This window comes from Balaenoptera musculus, chromosome 20, assembly GCF_009873245.2.
Source record: "Balaenoptera musculus isolate JJ_BM4_2016_0621 chromosome 20, mBalMus1.pri.v3, whole genome shotgun sequence".
Classification (NCBI taxonomy): Eukaryota; Metazoa; Chordata; class Mammalia; order Artiodactyla; family Balaenopteridae; genus Balaenoptera; species Balaenoptera musculus.
Window position 1 is genome coordinate 13,107,963 of NC_045804.1, and position 17,311 is coordinate 13,125,273.

The window sequence follows — 17,311 nt, forward strand, 5'->3', positions numbered from 1 at the left end:
TGCTAGAATTCATTGGTGAAGCCATGTGGGCCTGGGGTTTTCTTTATGGAAAGATTCTAAAGTACTAATTTAAATTTCTTTACATGATCCAAGTCTATTGAGATTTTCTATTTCTTAAGTCATTTTTGCTTATTTGGAATTTGTCTTGGAATTTGTCCACTTCCTTTGGGTTGTCTAATTTGTTTTTTTTAAAAAATAAATAAATATATATTTATTTATTTTTGGCTGCATTGGGTCTCGTTGCTGTGTACGAGCTTTCTCTAGTTGCGGCGAGCAGGGACTACTCTTTGTTGCGGTGTGCGGGCTTCTCATTGCGGTGGCTTCTCGTTGTGGAGCATGGGCTCTAGGGCGCGTGGGCTTCAGTAGTTGTGGCATGAGGGCTCAGTAGTTGTGGCTTGCGGGCTCTAGAGGGCAGGCTCAGTAGTTGTGGCACACGGGCTTAGTTGCTCTGCGGCATGTGGGATCTTCCCGGACCAGGGCTCAAACCCGTGTCCCCTGCGTTAGCAGGCAGATTCTTAACCACTGCACCACTAGGGAAGTCCCGTCTAATTTGTTGTTGTAAAGTTGTTTATAAAATTCCTTTGTTATCCTTTTAGCTTCTGTAGGCTCTTTTGTGAAGTCCTTGAATCCCTGACTTTATTTTTATGTATACATGTTGTGTGTGTGTGCACATGTGCACACATGTGTGTATATTAAAATAAAATGTACAACCACACACTTGTGCTGTTGAACTGTTTTAAATTAAATCACTCCACTGCCTGTAAATGCTTCAGTGTGTACTCTACATAATCAGCATACCATTTTGAGGACTTCTTTTTAAAACAAAAGAAAGTTTTGTTGTTTCCCACATGATAGTAATTCTGATTGTAGTGTCCACTGGAAGAGAACACAGAGTGGGTACTTCGAGTTCAGTGATGCTTAACTGTGCATTCATGTCTGTTAATCTGGCTGTGTCTGCCCGCCATGCAGCTGGGTGTGGCAAGGCCTCCCCTCTTGCCGCCCGGACTCAGCACGGAGCTTGGGGTGGGCAGGGTTCAGAAAGGACAGCAGTGATTCTGGTGTTTCAGCAGCTGAGACGGTAAGTCTTCCTGGTGGTATTTTCTACCATAGAGCTGTTGGCGTACTAGAGTGAGCTTCACAGTTTTAGAAAATTTGGCAGAATTTATGTTAGTTATTTTTATACCAAGACATTTATTTGCGTTTTTAAGCGTATAATTACTATAACTTTGAAAGTTGATTGAGACCTGAGTGGTTTTTATAACTTGTGTGCTTGTCGTGTTGTCAGCTGTTTCCTTGTGGCACGGGTTGTCTTTGTGTGCAGTGGCACTGGCCGCGTGGATGGCTTTGTGCCCCAAGAACAGAGGGGAGGTGGTATGTGTCTGCAGGGCACGCTGGCGCTGTGACCTGGGCTGGGCCAGCCCTGAGACGCCCCCTCAGCCCTGCAGGCTGGGCCTCCTGCTTGGAGGAGGAGCTGGACCCTCGGTGAAGCCCCATCCTTGGCCAGGTTCTCTGTCCTGGTTTGTATGTGAGGCAGTTTGGAGCTGAGACCGTTGCATCCAGGTTGTTTATGTGAACCCCCTGACATTTAGTTTTGTTAAAGTTAGAGATATCTAACCACAGTGGTCTGTTCTGTAAGCTTTACTGCTGGGGTCTTGACTGTCTGAGTCCTGTATGAAGGCCTGGCCTGGCTCCTGGGGGAGGCCGCGGCGGAGCTGGAGGGATGCGAGGCAGGTGAGGGACGACAGTGGGCTGCATGGTGCGGCCCGCCCTTTCCTTACTCCTGGTCCCAGACCAGCTCCACGGCCACCAGCTTGGGTGTCTGTCCTCCTGAGCCAGTCCACTGGTCCTGTTGTGGCAGTCGGGGCAGGAGGCTGATGGCCAGCGTAGATGGGGTTGCTCTCGTGGCCTCTGCTGCAGGAGGAGAGTGGCGGGCGTTGTGCCCAGGGCTGTGGGTGGCCCACCTGGGGTTCGCACGTCCTGCTCAGACTCATCCGGCTACAGGATGGTTTCCTCCTTCCTATCCACCGAGCCACCTCCCTGACTCCTTTAAAAGTTCACCAGGGGGCTTCCCTGGTGGCGCAGTGGTTAAGAATCTGCCTGCCAATGCGGGGGACATGGGTTCGATCTCTGGTCTGGGAAGATCCCACATGCCGCGGAGCAGCTAAGCCCATGCGCCACGACTACTGAGCCTGCCCTCTAGAGCCCATGAGCCACAACTACTGAGCCCACTTGCCACAACAACATAGCCTGCATGCCTAGAGCCCGTGCTCCGCAACAAGAAGCCACCGCCATGAGAAGCCCGCGCATCTCAATGAAGAGTAGCCCCCACTCGCCGCAACCAGAGAAAGCCCGTGCGCAGCAACAAAGACCCAGTGCAGCCAAAAATAAAATTAAAAAAAAAAAAAAAAGTTCACCAGGAAGAAGCTAGGGGATGCAGGTGACTTTTCCCCTCATCATAAACCCAGATTGTAAAGACAAAGATTTCAAGTGTTTTGGGAGTGGTTTACCAGTCATGAAATGGGGATATTTCAGATGTGGCCCGTGGATGTCTGGGGGTCCTTCTCCATTTGTAGTGTGGGTCACGGGAAGGTGTGGGGGAATGAAATGCCCTGAACTTCCTAATCTGATGGCTGGCTCATGGTTTTGGGGTTGAGTTGTTGGGGGGAGAAGAAGGGCAGAAAGCATGAAGGAAAGCATGACTTCTGCCGAGGGGCTTTCGCAGCAGAGGGCCAGAGCAGGGCTGGCGAGGTGAGGCCTTTGTCACGTGTGCTGGGAGAGGCGGTGGAACCATGGGCCACTGGCTGGGAGGTTCCACGGTGCTTTGAGTGTTGGGATGTCCTGGGCCTGTGGGTCTGAGCCCTGTGGACTGTTCTCCTGTGAGCCTGCCTCAGAGTGTCCAGGGCCCCCGGGTGGTTGGTCTCCACGTGAAACACCATTGACTAAGTGTCTGGGATGGTGTTCACCCTCTTTACCTCGGCTGAGAAGCTCCTTCACCAGCAGGACCTGGTGTCGGGGGACGGGGTCCAGTGCAGTCGGGCCCACGTACCTTCAGACGGTCTAAGACAGAAGCGATCTCACCTTGCCAGTTAAATAGTATTCTTGAAGGAGAAGAAGTTCCTTAGCTGTTTTCTTAGAGTTGCTTGGCTTTAGGGTTCTTCGTTTAAGGGCTTGGATACCCAAGTCCTGCAGAGTTGAAAGTGGAGGGTAAAATTTCAGGTTGAGGAATCCAGGTTTTTGAGGTTTTGACAGGCTGCCAGCCCCACGTGTGTGAGAAGCAGGAGGGGCCCTTTCTCCTTTGTCGGCTCAGAACGAAGATGAATATGTGGGTGCCTTACCTTTGTGTGGGATAATTCGACCTGTAACTCTTATCCTTTGGTACCTTCAGTTACACGCTGGTCATGGAAACCCGGTACGATTCTTTACTCTCCTTACAATTCCTTTCTTTGTCATGTACAGAAACTGTTCTCTTGTTATTTCCTGGCGAGTGTCTAGAATAAAAATCCTGGAAGATGCAATGAATTGTTTTGATAATTTATGTTTTAAATTTGTAAATGTATTTGCAAATTCTAATAGAATTTTTTTTTTCTTTTTTTTAAGGCACAAATATTTAAGCATGGAAAACGTGAAGACTGTTTACCCTACGGTAAGGTTTATTTGTAAGTGAGGGTGTGTTTGTGACATGAGTTTGCCTGAATTATGATCAAATGTGTCTCCTTAACAGTTTATTCACAGGCACAAAAATCTGTGACTTGCTGTATTTGGATACTATCATAGTTCTTTTTTTTTTTTTTTCGGTCTTCTTTTTGTGTGTGTGTGTGTGTGTGTGTGTGTGTGTGTGTGTGTATGTGTTAATAATCTGACTGTTAGGCCTCAGGCCTCTTAGGGAGGAGTTCTGGGTTCCTGATGCCGTGACTGCCTGGTCTTGATCCTGCGGGCCTTGGGATGTAGATGAAGCCCTGAGGTTTCTGGCTCGCTTCCTGGGGGCCCAACTGCATTCTTCCCAGCACCATGGCTACATCGTTTGCCCTTTTTGCCTCATTCTCTTAATTTTAGATTGAACCTCAACTTATGAAAATCAATATAGTGATTTTCGCTGCAGGAAGGCTTACTCCCTGGAACAAAAGAAATTTCTTAGTCTATGTTTTAGAAGATTTATGAATCAGATTTAGGTAGTAGAGTCTATTTCTTGAAGTTTTCATCATGGAACATTTCATACACATACAGGAAGACTGACTGGTATAGTGATCTCTCATATTTCTATCACAAGCTTCAGGTTTTTAATTCATGGGCACTCCTGTTTCATCCATGCTCCCCCTCACCCACCACCTAGACACCCTATCATTCCACTGGCATCTGTTGCCTGTTTTTGGAAACATAACCTTGATGTCATTGTCACACCTGAGAGCATGAGCAGTCGCCATTCAGCATCGTCACACGTTGTCCTCGACGGACTCACACACACAGACCCCAGGTCCATCTTGATTTACTGTCAGTTATACCCACGCTGGTCACTGTGCGCCGTTTGGGTCTTTTGGGAAGTTACCCAGATGCCATTTCAACTTGTCTTGAACGCCCCCTCCTTGTCTCACACGAAACATGGTCCTGTGTGCTCTCCTGGCCTCCGCTTCCCCCGACGCCCTCCTCATTGCCCCAAATAGCCTTGACAGCAGGGGGGCCCGATCACACGGTTTCCCTGCTTGTAGAGACCCCTCCCCGTTCTTGCAGCCTCATGCTCAAGCCTGTCTGCATGGTCCTCGTGGCCTGCAGCGTGTGCTCCACCCGCCAGGCACGTGCCCGCTCTCCCTGCCCAGGACGCTCTTCCCTCCCTGGGTTCCTCTACGTTCCATCTCCAGATCCGTGGTTCACAGTGAGAGGGTTGGGCAGGTCCGACTCCAGCTGCACTTAGTAAATGACATGGGGTGAAGGGGTCTTGATGAAGCAGAGCTCAAGGGGTCCAGCGTAGATGTAGGCCTTCACACTGACTGGGGTCGGGGGGCCTGTGGAAGTGTCTGGTTTTGGTGTCGTGCCTGTCAGGTGGGGTTGGTGGGTTTGGGAGATGACACAAACCCTTCCCACCAAACTGAGCGGGATGTTCTGTGTTCACAGCTGCCACCGTTCTCCAGTGCCTGGACGACTGCAGGCTCCCCGACAGCAACCGGACCCTGCTCCGGAAGCTTGGGGTGAAGCTCGTGCAGCGGCTGGGCCTGACCTTCCTGAAGCCCCAGGTGGCCAAGTGGAGGTGGGTGGACTGAATGGTGACCGTGCGGCCAGGGTGTGTCGGGAGGCTGGCGCGGGGCCAGGTGTTTCAGGTGGCTGGACACAGCGGGCTGATTGACGTGTCCTCCTGCTTTCATTTTTTTCCCAGTCTCAGGAGTGTTTCTGATTTTGAAAGGAACAGCTTTTCTTTTGGTTATTTTCTGACCCCACATCTTCCACGTAGAATCTTGAAGTGGAACTGACGACAAGGAAGGCTTGTTTCGCACTCACTGAGAGTGCCTGTCATTCAAGTGTAGGGCAGTCTCACCGGCAGGTCGCACCGTAGGGAAAGCTCCATTCTGGTCAGCTCAGTCTGGGTCTTGGGCTCCTTCCTCGAGGTTTACTCAGAAAGGAGAGCTGTCTCTGCCTGTGGATGGAAACGATGTCTTAAGGGTTCTTTTGAAGTAGTGGCTCCCACGGAAACAGACTATTTACTGTGCTGGGGGTGGTACTGCATTTTAGCAGTCTTCAGTTTTATTTCAGGTATTCATATGTGTGGTTTGGGAGGAATTATTTGATTAAGTTTGTCTCCAATTATAGGAAATTCCAGAGAAGTGTGTTATGTTTTAGTGATGTTTTACTGAAATACCTTTTGGGTGTTCTGTATACAGCTTGTTCTGTAAGTTGTTTATGAGACTCAGTGTTAGTGGTTACTTTGCAGATGCTGTGGAAAATTAACATTCTGTGCTGTATTAGAGTTCCCCTGAGAAACAGAACCAATTGGTGTGTGTGTGTGTGTGTGTGTGTGTGTGTGTGTGTGTGTGTGTAAAGAGACTTATCATAAGGAATTGGCTTATGCTTGTGGAGCTGGCAAGTCCCCAAATCTGGCAGGCTTGGAGGCCGGGAGGAGCTGATGTTTCAGCTTGAGTCTGAAGGCAGGAAGTACCCCTCTCACTGGGGGAGAGTGAGCCTGTCTGTGACCCTCAGGCCTTCAATGGATTGGGCAAGGCCCACCACACTGGGGAGAGCAACCTGCTTTACTAAGCCCACAGCTTAAATGTTAATCTCACCCAAAATCACTGTCACAGACACAACCAGAATAATGTTTGAGCAAATATCTCGGCACTGTGACCCGGTCAACTGGACACATTAAAATGAACTATCACAGGTACTCCAAGCGTTTACGTGGGAAGGAGAGTAGTTTAGCAGCCCAGTTACTTTGTTCAGTCTGTATCTCTCTGTACACTGAGTGTGACCATTAACGTGGGGGCTTCAGTCTCCCATCTTGCTCTTTGTTTTCTCTCTCTTCCGTCATTTTTTCATTTTATCCCCTCTGATACATTTTCTTTTTATCTTTTAGATTCATTCCCTTTTTGGTTACCTTCCCCTTAGGGACAGGCAGGTAACTGGCCGCACTGCCCCTCCTGCTGTCTGGGACGCAGGCCTTCTCAGTTCCCCCTACCGGGGTGTGGCCCTTGCTCCTGCAGCAGCTGCTCATGTGTCACACGTGGCCTTTCAGTCCTTCCTGCTGGACCCACACTTCAGTGACTGCCCAGCGTTACTTGCCCTCTGGACTCTGTCTCTTGGCCTCCCAGCTGCTCTCTGATGGCGCGTCTGGGTCTCACACGCCTCACAGCTGCCTGAGGATCCAGGGAGAATTTGGGATGCCGTCTCAGCTCCCCTTCCTTCAGCGTCTATCCCCACTTAGTAGCCATCTCACTAGTCGTGACTTGTTTTTTCTGCCCAGCAGGACGGCGGCTATGCTTGGGCTGTACTTTCCTGTGCTGTGGTTTAGAAAGTGCCTTTGGGAGGAAGCAGAGGGGAAGTTGGGTGCACCTGGGGGCTTCCCTGCTCTGAGGGATTGTAGCCCTGCCTTGGTTGTCATCTTGTGCCTGCCAGCGGTTGGTATATACACTTTGTCTAGATTTGTGGTTAAGTCAGGAGGGAAAGTCCAGTGGCAGCCTGTCTGGTCCCTGGTTGCTGGATGATATCGAGAACTTTTCCTGTGAGGTAAAGTCCTTGTGTGTCTTCATTGGAGGAGAACAGTAACCGTGTCGACAGTCGTTGCCAAGTGCCTGCTGCTTTCTGGGAGCTTTATGATCCTGACGACAATCCCGTGGTGCCTGGTGACGTTCTCCCTGGTTCAGTTACCCCTTGCTGCTCTGATTCTGACAACAACTCTGATGTGTGTTTTTTTCCAGACCAGGCAGTTGTCGGACACCAGCTGGGTGTCCTACTGTGTAACTCAGTTTTGACTCTGTCTTTGTGGAGACAGCACCAGATCCTACAGGTTAAGGGCTCAGCCCACTAGACTGTCTCCCCCCGCCTCAACACCTCTCCTGCCTCTGTCAACCCCAATTGCAAGTTGAGGTTGTCACCTGTGTTTCTGACAGTCTGGCTACAGGTTGGAGGGTTTGATAATTTGCTAGAGTGGCTCATAGAACTCAGAGAAATATTTTATTTGAGATTACTGGTTTATTATAAAAGACTATAACTCAGGAACGGCTAGGTGGAAGAGATGCAGAGGGCAAGGCCTGGGGAGAGGGCACAAGGCTTCCATGCCCTCTGAGTTCACCACCCTTCCTGCTCCTCCCTGTGTTCACCAACCTGGAAGCTCTCCTAACCCACTCCTTTTTTTTTTTTTGGCCTGGCCATGTGGCATGCGGGATCTTAGTTCCCAGACCAAGGATCAAACCTGCGCCCCCTGCAGTGGAAGCTCGGAGTCTTAACCACTGGACCTCCAGGGAAGTCTTCCTTTTGGGTTTTATTGGAGGCCTCATTGCATAGTCAGGGTTGATTAAGTCACTGGCCATTGGCAGTTGATTGAACCTCCATCTTGGGAACTGCCCACACCGTCCTTGTTTCACGGAATCTGAGGCCTCAAGGCCACAGCTAAACAGTGTCTGAGTTGGCTCTGTCTCTGAAGCCCCAGTTATCTGGAACTGGACTTGGCCTTAGGCTGCGGCCCCCAATAATCATGCTGTAACTCGACCTGTCACCTTTTATGCCCCAGGCCCTGTCCTGAGATGGGGCTGCCCCAGAGTCAGGCCCAAGCGTGCCTGTCCCGCTTCTAGGAGGGGAGGCGTTCCTGGGCCTTTCTCTGCACAGGACTTGGTCTGAGTGCTTTGTGCACATCCTCCCACCTGGCCTCGTTGCAGCCCTCTGGGTGGGGCCTCATTTTACAGATGGGAAACTGAGGCAAGCAGAGGTTCAGGGGCTGTGCAGTCAGACAGCTGAGCTGGCCTGTGCTGCTGGCCCCTTCGTGGTGCTGTGGGAGATGATGCTGGTGGCCTCAGCAGGTGGGGCGGGGGGTGTGGGCGGCAGGAAGTGGTGAGAGCCTTTCAGGAGGCAGGATCTGTGGGAGCTGGCTTGGACCAGCTGTGGCCCCTGGTGTGGAAGGCGGTGTCTGGCCCGGAGGCAGGGGGTGGGGCTCTGCTCAGGTGGGACCTGGAGGCAGAGCCTGTGGAAATAAGGCCAAGGCCATTGGGTTCAAACGTGCCCTCCCTGCCATTTCTGTTGGGTGCATTCTTTTTTTTAAAAAATAATTTTTTAAAAAAAAATTTATTTATTTTTATTTATTTATTTTTGGCTGCGTTGGGTCTTCGTTGCTGCGCGCAGGCTTTCTCTAGTTGCGGCGAGCGGGGGCTGCTCTTTGTTGAGGTGCGCGGGCTTCTCATTGCAGTGGCTTCTCTTGTTGTGGAGCACGGGCCCTAGGCACACAGGCTTTAGTGGTTGTGGCTCACGGGCTCTAGAGCGCAGGCTCCAGTAGTTGTGGCTTACAGGCTCTAGAGCGCAGGCTCCAGTAGTTGTGGCTTACAGGCTCTAGAGCACAGGCTCAGTAGTTGTGGCTCATGGGCTTAGTTGCTCCACGGCATGTGGGATCTTCCCGGACCAGGGCTCGAACCCGTGTCCCCTGCATTGGCAGGCGGATTCTTAACCACTGTGCTACCAGGGAAGCCCTGTTGGGTGCATTCTTGTTGTCACGCTTTGCCACCTGCCTTTCTGCTAAGAAAGCTTTCCGACACGTGACGGTTTGTGAGTCATCCAGAAGGTGAATCTATGTTCTGTGGCTAAGATGAGGTTGTTGTCTTCCTTGACAATCCATGCTGGTTACAGTTACTGCTCAGTTTCCTTCCTGTCTATCCTGTACCTGTAAAGCACATGGAATTTTCACAGTGACACTAAATTGTTGAATTCAGTCATCAGGATCTTCTAGCTCCAAGTTGTCGCAGCAGGTCTGAGGTGTGTTTGTTTGCTCCTTGCAGGTACCAGCGTGGCTGCCGCTCCTTGATTGCGAGCCTGCAGCTCGGCGTCCAGAGTCCTAGAGATCCAGGGATACAGGCCGAGACCCCTGACAGCGAGGGAGAGGACGACGTCCCCGAGGAGGTGGAGAGCGTGATAGGTGAGTGGGGGCCACCTCATCTCGGCCTGCAGGGGACCTGGCCCCACCTCTGGTCTTTGCAGGGTGGGAGGTGAGGCTGGGGCTGTGTGCATCTGCTGTCTCCCCCGCCCCCCGTTGCGGCCCTAGACTGCCCTGGTCGCAGTGCGCCGTGCAGCTCCGCAGGCTCCGTCCTGCCTCCGCCATCAGGCTTCCTGTGCTGCCATGTGTCCTCCACCAGGGCTTCCACTGACCGGCTTGCAAGGCCTGTACTGCTTGGGAGCCCTCTGTGCGGCCTTTCCTAGCGGCTGACCATTTCTAAGACCCTGTCCCTAGGAGGGCTGCTCTCTGCAGCCTCTGGCAGAGGCTGTTTTCTCTGGGAAGCCTCCCTCATCGGCCTCTGGCCTTCCTCGCTGGTGCTCTCTGCCCAGTGACTGTTAGGAGCTAGGACAGAAATTGCCCTTCAGTGATGATTTAAAGACACACAGAAGGAAATGTTCTTTTATTGTGATTAGAATTGAGATTCTTCATTTAATTACCTTTATGGCACTGTTTTGAGTGATGTGCAGGGTGGGTTACCTTAAAGCTGGGAACTGAGAGCTCATCTAGAACTCTGGGTGGTTCCGTGGGGCTCACAGACCGGCCTTCCTGTGCTCTTCCAGAGCAGCTGCTGATTGGGCTGAAGGACAAGGACACGATCGTGCGGTGGTCTGCGGCCAAAGGGTAGGTGACTGCACTTGGTTGGGGGGCTGGGCTGGGGGCTCACAGCTTAGGCCCCAGATGCCTGCAGGTCTCCTGAGTCTTCTTAATCATTCCGTACTTCCTGTGGAATTGGAGGGCTGCAAACAGCTCCGAGAGTTTTAAAAGGTAGAATGATTTTTTCCTAATTTACATTTACTGCTTTTTGTTCTGATTTTCAAGAAAATCACTGAGGTTGGTCAGTGGCTTCTTCATTTTCTTGCCCTTCTGGCTGGAATGAGCACATTTGCCTTTTTTACCTTCAGGTGTTCCTTTCCTTGCTCCTCATGTCCTCGCTGCCACGACCCCCACCTCCTGCCTCCGCAGCCAGGGGCGGCCCCCCATGTAGGCAGCGGATGCTGCACGGCCTCACTGGATTCCAGAGCCCCCAGGAGGGGCTGGCATCCCCCTCTGCTACGCCTGAGGGAACAGCCAACACAGGCGCCCGGGCGCACCCAGTGGGGCCAGGGCGGGTTAGGGGGCAGAGTACAAAGGAGATGTTGTGGAGAAAAGGAAAATGGGTGAAGGTGCCCGTGGGCCCTCCCCACAGAGGTTCTGGGTGTCTGTGCCAATCCACTCACATAGCGAATGCCGGGGTGAGGAGGCTCACACGGGGGCTTTTGGCCAGCCTCGGAGCCCAAAGTCTTGTCTGCTTGGAGTACGATGGGCTGGGAGGGTGGGCCTTTCTGGGGCGCCGCTGGCCGGGACCCAGCCTGGGCAGTGACCTGATGGGAGCCAGCCCGGTTGGCATGCAGCATGGGATGGACCTTGGTGGCCTGAGCTGGGAGCCGTTGACTGTCTGAGAAGTGCACCTGCCCTGTGGGCTCCCTTTGCCTTGGTCCCCCAGATGCCTGTCCTGCCTCTGTATGTCAGTGTGATGGGCTCCCTGATGGGGCAGGTGGCCTTTATGGAGCAGAATCAGCCTCTTTGCCATCCTCTGGAGAGAAGGACAGTCACTCGGGACGTTCCTAGCGTAGCGTGTGCCCTCGACGGGCTGGTGATGCTGACAGCTGCTGACGTTGCTTCTCCTTTTCAGAATCGGTAGGTTGGCTGGAAGACTTCCCAAAGAGCTGGCGGATGATGTGGCCGGGTCTGTGCTGGACTGTTTCAGGTATGTGGGGAGATTAGAGGGGTAGATGTGTTTCTGGGTAAGAGCAGTGGCTTTTCTTTCCTTACTTCCTCCTACGTTTTCTTTCAGTTGAGCTAGTTATCAGATTCTCTGAAGTCATTTCTTTTCCTTTTGAAGTTACATTTGAGGACTCTAGTTATTTCTGATATATTTCTTGTGTGTGTGTGTGTGTGTGTGTGTGTTCCCCTAATACGTCTTTTTTTTTTTTTAAATTGGGATATAGTTGTTTCACAATGTTGTGTTAGTTTCTACTGTACAGTGAAGTGGAGCTCCCTGTGCTATACATTAGTTGTCTGTTTTATACATATTAGTATATATGTTAATCCTAATCTCCCAATTCATCCCACCCTGCTATATTTCTTTTGTCAGCTTAGACTCCATTACATTTAAAAACCTTAAGGAGAAAGAAGTCAGTTTTACGCGTGTCCACACACAGAAACGTATCCTTCAAGGAAACTTGTTTTCATTGGAATGAAACCAGGGCTGCCCTGTGCGAGAGAGTTTTCTGTGATGACGGCCTGTTCTAGATCTGGGGCTGTTGAGATCTTAAAAGAGGCTAGTGTGACTGAGGTCTGAATTCCAAATTTTATTTAATTTCATCAGATTTAAATCTAATATCCACATGTGCCAATGGTTGTGCTGCATCTGTCCTCACCTCTCAGGGGATCCTGGGGACCCTCGGCCTGCCCGAGGTGCAGGTGTGGGCCAGGAGGTGCAGGTGGCAGGTGTGGGAGTTTGAGCCTGGGGCCTGCAGGCCAGGGGCAAAGGGCAGAGCCCCGAGCAGTGCAGGTGGGCTGGGGGAGGCCCCGTTAGTGCAGCTGCTCCCCAGGACTCTTGCCCTGCTTGCCCCTTGGTTTCAGAAGCAGGTGATTTGAGAATGGGTGTTGTGTTCGGCCCCCAGTTGTGGTCCCACCCTTGTCAGCCAGTTGCTTCTCTTCCCGGGGCCCCCATGCATGTGAGAGCTGTGCTGTTGGAGTTCATGGGCACTCAGGCCTCGGTCACCAAGCCGGCCCACGGGGTCCCAGGGGCGCGGCTCCTCCTGCCCTGGGCCCCGAGCCTGCTTGGTGAGGTTTAAGGACTGCAGGAGACAGTTTCACACTACTGTTTCAGAGTAATGTTGCGTGTGTGGCCACTATGTCTTCCTGTGGCAGAAGACATGTGCTCCTTCGCGGGACCCTGTAGAACCGTGGGTCTGCATGATGACTCTGCTGGCTTGTTGTAGGGTGTCTTCCTGGAGTTCTTTTTTGGGGGCTTGCTGATGGGCACGAGATGACGCGGGCACCCCACTGGTCCCAGGCGAAGAGGTGTGGGTTCAGGGCAACCAGGGGCGTGGGGGGTTTGGGAGGATGGAGGAGCCAGGGCCTCCAGCCTTTCCTCCCAACCTGTTCCCCTGGGGAGGCTGTCTGCCTCAGGCGCTTCGCTTTCCTCTTTCCTTCCTTGGAGTGTTTCCGCACAGCACTCTGGCTGTTTGAAGCCGTCTTTGTCCAGCCTTCCTTCTGCTGCTCTTTCTGCAGTCTCCCCTCCCACGCGCTCCTCGGTCCTCTCCGTCCAGCTCTCAAACCCCGTCACTTCTCTAGCCGCTGTGCCTCTGCCTCAAGGGCTGTGAGCCCTTCACCCCAACGTGTCTCCCCTGAACGCTAACATCTTTTCTCCCAAAACATGCTTCTCTGGTCAGATGTATGTTCCTTTCTCTCGGCCTGCAACCTTAGTCCAGTTTCACTCGTCCTAGTTAATCTCCAGACGCTGCTTTGCCTTTATTTTGTCGTTTTAATGAATTCCTCTGATCTTTGTGTCTGGGTTGTGGAGAGTAGAAATGGTCTCACTGCTCCGGATTCCCAAGGCCAGAAGACCAACGCAACATTGAGGGAAGGGGCCTGAGTGGGCCCTCGGGGAGGCAGTCTTTCCCTGGACAGGACCGCACACAATGGGCGTGAAACTCCTGATTGCAGAACAGGCCGTAGAAAGGAGTCAGCGCAGATGGGGAGAAGCAGGGACCAGCTGGGCTGGGGTGTGAGGTTGGCAGGGCGGCCGGGCCGGCTGGCGACCCAGCACAGAGGCCGCTCTGGTCTCCTCCCTCCTTTTGTGTCCTCCTGGGGTATGTGGTGAGCCGCCAGCCATTTCTGCAGTGGGTCAGAAATAGGACATTAATTCCCTCACATGTAAGAACACCCAACTCCTGGGACTGTTACCTCGCTCCCTGCCCTGTTTCTGGGCCAGATTATGTGGCTGGGGCCTCCCACTGAGCCCCACAGGACCTCCTCTGGCCCTCTGCTCCCCTCCCAGGTCCCGCCCCAGAATGTGCAGGTGCCCTTCAGTACCTGCACTCCCCCACCCCTCCCACCACTTAGAAAACCACGCGTTAGCCCCTTGATGGCCTCAGGACAGGATCCCAGAGATGGTGCCCAGACCCACCGCCAGTCCAGGGTGGGTGCAAGCAGCCTGCCCCGGGAGGCCTTGCCGGGTCCTCTGTGTCTGCCATCTGCACTAAGCCTGCGAGGGTCCCCAGTCAGCAGACGGGCCTCAGCCCTGCGGCCTGGGTCCTGGGTGTGCCATGGTGGTGCTGCTGTGGCCGCGGGAGCAGCCCTGTCTCAGCAGGAAGTGCTCTTCACGGCTCCTTCCCAGGCTTTTCCTTGAGTTCTAGTGCTGTTTTGCAGTTAAAAGTTCAGAAGGAGATGAAGGTGATGGGGTGTCCCCCTCTGCTCTGCACCCTGCACGCACTGTCCCCCTTTTTCCGTGTCCTTCTAGGGACAGTGGGTATGAGGTGGCTGGAAGGATAAGAACTTCTTCTCCGCTCATCCCACGCCCTCCACGCCGCCCCACTCTGCTCTTCCAGGTGGTCCTCATTGGGTGCCCTTGCCGATGTGAGGCCAGTGGCCCCGAGCCCGTCTTGGCTTCTCTCTCTCCCGAACTTGCTGTCTCGGCCCTTCTGTTTGCTGTTGTCTCCACTCCTCTGAGACCCTGGGCCTTCCCATGGTTGTCTGGGGCTTGGCTCTGGGGCAGGAGCTCGCCCTCAGGCACTGGGCGCTCTGGCGGTACTCGGTACTCTGCGTCCATCCCCGCTGTGCAGGTTGGGCCTTGGAGAGGGTCCACGTCCTCCTGGAGCGGGTAGAGCAGAGGCAGCAGTGCGGGCAGGACGCCATGGTCCTCCTCGGTCTCCCTTGGGCCACAGGCATTTTACAGCCTGACACAAGGTCCTGCACTGTCCACAGCTATTGACAAGCGACAGCACACACACGTTTAGTTGAGAAACAAAGGCGTGACTGGCGATTGTTTTAGTGATAATTGAGTCATCATACTGCTGACCTTTTATCAGGTTCTTCCAAATGTTATTAAATCTTTTATGGAAAGCATAAAGCACTTCTCTCCAACTAAAATCCTGAAGTACACAAAGTACAATATTAAATTGTGGAAACGGTCATATAGTCTTTGGGACAGACATTTAATAAACATCTGGAACTTAAGAAAGTTATAATTGGAATTGAGTCACTGGTTGCTGGCGAGGTCCAGGGCAGCTTTTGTGTCTGTCTTGGTCAGCGTGTCTCCGCAGAGCCCAGCGCAGGGCCTGGCACGTGGGAGACACTGCTAAGTGTATTTTGAGTGAAAAGATAAGCCTAGTTTCTATCCTATCTGAGTATTCTTGTGTTTGTTGCCAGCCAGTGATGCAATTTATTTGGTTTTCCTAAACATTTCTTTGCCATCAAATTAATTTATTCAGAATTGGAGAGAGTCCTATAATTTCTCTGGTGTTTTGGGTGAAGTATATTTCCATGTTTATTTTGGCAGCCAAGCGTGGAAACTCTCAGAACAGTTATTGATGTTAAGAAACAGTTATTGATGTAAGAAAGAGTTATTCTCGCTAGTTATAATGCTAGAGCTGCACCTTTAAACATGAGAGCTTCCAAACCACTTCAGGAAAGTTTTATTAAATACGAAATTTTGCTTATGAGTTGACTGGCTTTTCAATTGTTTATTGAAAGTCTTTTTCAAACAGTACAAAAAAAGTTCTGTATATGCCGTTTTATTCTAACTTACTAATCTCAATATTCATCATTGAAGCCAGCAGGGGATCCATGAAAAGGGGGTCTCCTTGCCCTTCCTGCTAACATTTTCCTAACCTTCATTTGGTGCAGTCACTGTGTTGGGAGCCCAGCATTTCTTGAGCGGCGCAACTGCTTAAACGGCTGAGAGAGCTAGCTGATCTGGCCCGAAGGTGCAGTGGGCACGTGTGTGGGCTGCTCTCCCTGGGGCGTGTGAGGCTGACCCAGGATTTTTACTCATTCTCCAGAGATCTGAACATGGCCGTTATCTTCAGTTGATTTGGAGTACTTTATCTCGTTACTGACCGATATTTTATAAACTCACTCAGGGTTTTAGTGAGGCTTTTGGTCCAGGGGGTGGACTTTCACTCTGGGCTCTGGGGGGCATCGTGCTGGGTCTCAGGCTCTTTGTGCTTTCAGTTTCCAGGAGACAGACAACGCCTGGCATGGCGGGTGTCTGGCGCTGGCGGAACTGAGCAGACGAGGCCTGTTGCTCCCTTCCCGACTCCCGGACGGTGAGTATGAAGCTCAGTTTTGTGTGGTCAAGACCATTTGTGCATGTCGAGGTGCTTCATCCGGCCCCCTCCCCGGTGTGGCCAGCTGTCAGCACACACCACGCCTCTGCCCTCCCTGACCATCATGAGTGTTGCAGGAGAGAGCCCTCCAGACCTGTGCTCTCAGCCTTCTTTCTTATGTTGGCCTTTCTGATTCCCGATGCCTCTTCCCCGCTGTGAAATTTTAATAGCACATGTACACTGTAGGTCTGGATTTGGAGGGCCGCGAGCTGTTGCGATGTCTGAGATTGTCTTGTCCCCCAGAACCAGTTTCACCCTCATGAGGGTGCTATCGCCTGTTAAGAATGTGTGCACTGCCGCTGCGTTTAGCCCCTGGAGTGACATCATGGTTCTTGGGAACAAGGCTCACGCGAGTGAGGGGCTGGGGAGGAAGCTCGGCAGTGGGCCTGAGCAGGGGCACAGTGCGGCTGGTGCAGATGGGCCACTGAACTCCAGGCCTGCGCGTGCCAGCTCTCGGGCCCGGCCGCATGGGGGCGCTTGTCTGTGGTGGGTGGGGACTGTCCCTGGGAGCGGCCCGCTGTGCCTCTGTGGACAGAAGGGAGGGATGCCTGTGAAGGATGGAGAGGGCCCTGTGCGGGAGTGTGTCACCACAGACACCGTGTACCCCGAGGGCGACTTCTGTCCGGAACAAGGACATCTGTGCAAAGAAGGGTGCAGCTCAGCAGCTGAGCTGTGGGGGTGTTTCAGGTGCTGGCTGTGTGCTTGGCGTTGTGAAGCACAAGCAGGGCAGAGGACCCTCGGTTTCTATGGGCTCTTTCTGCTTATTTTTGTAGCAGCTTTACTGAGATACGATTTTTTGAAAAATGTTTATTTGGTTGTGCTAGGTCTTAGTTGTGGCCCGTGGGCTCCTTAGTTGTGGCTCCAGGGCTCGTTAGTTGTGGCATGTGGGCTCCCCAGTTGTGGCATGCGAACTCTTAGCTGCAGCATGCATGTGGGATCTAGTTCCCTGACCAGGGATTGAACCCGGGCCCCCTGCATTGGGAGCGCGGGGTCTTACCCACTGCGCCGCCAGGGAAGTCCCGAGATATGATTTATATACCATAAAGTTCACCCATTTAAAGTGTTCAGTTCAGTGGTTTATAGTATATTTACAGAGCTGTGCAACCACCATCTTAATCTAATCTCATTTTCCCTCAAAGAAACCCTATACTCAGGAAAAGTCATTCCCCATTTTCCCTCAACACCACCAGCCCCAGACAACCACTGATCTTTTTCTGTCTCTATAACTTTGCCTTTTCTGGGCACTTTATATAAATGG

The 17,311-nt window shown here is 52.3% G+C and overlaps 1 protein-coding gene across 1 annotated transcript in view; it reads left to right on the forward strand.

The window, feature by feature from the left end:
* Positions 1 to 17,311, forward strand: part of TBCD (tubulin folding cofactor D) — a 175,603-nt gene that overhangs the window by 43,311 nt on the left and 114,981 nt on the right. The window contains exons 8-13 of the mRNA XM_036835790.1: positions 3,598 to 3,643; positions 5,107 to 5,239; positions 9,462 to 9,598; positions 10,237 to 10,297; positions 11,349 to 11,423; positions 15,899 to 15,993. Coding sequence (XP_036691685.1) covers positions 3,598 to 3,643; positions 5,107 to 5,239; positions 9,462 to 9,598; positions 10,237 to 10,297; positions 11,349 to 11,423; positions 15,899 to 15,993 — 547 coding nt within the window. The remainder of the gene's footprint in view (positions 1 to 3,597; positions 3,644 to 5,106; positions 5,240 to 9,461; positions 9,599 to 10,236; positions 10,298 to 11,348; positions 11,424 to 15,898; positions 15,994 to 17,311) is intronic.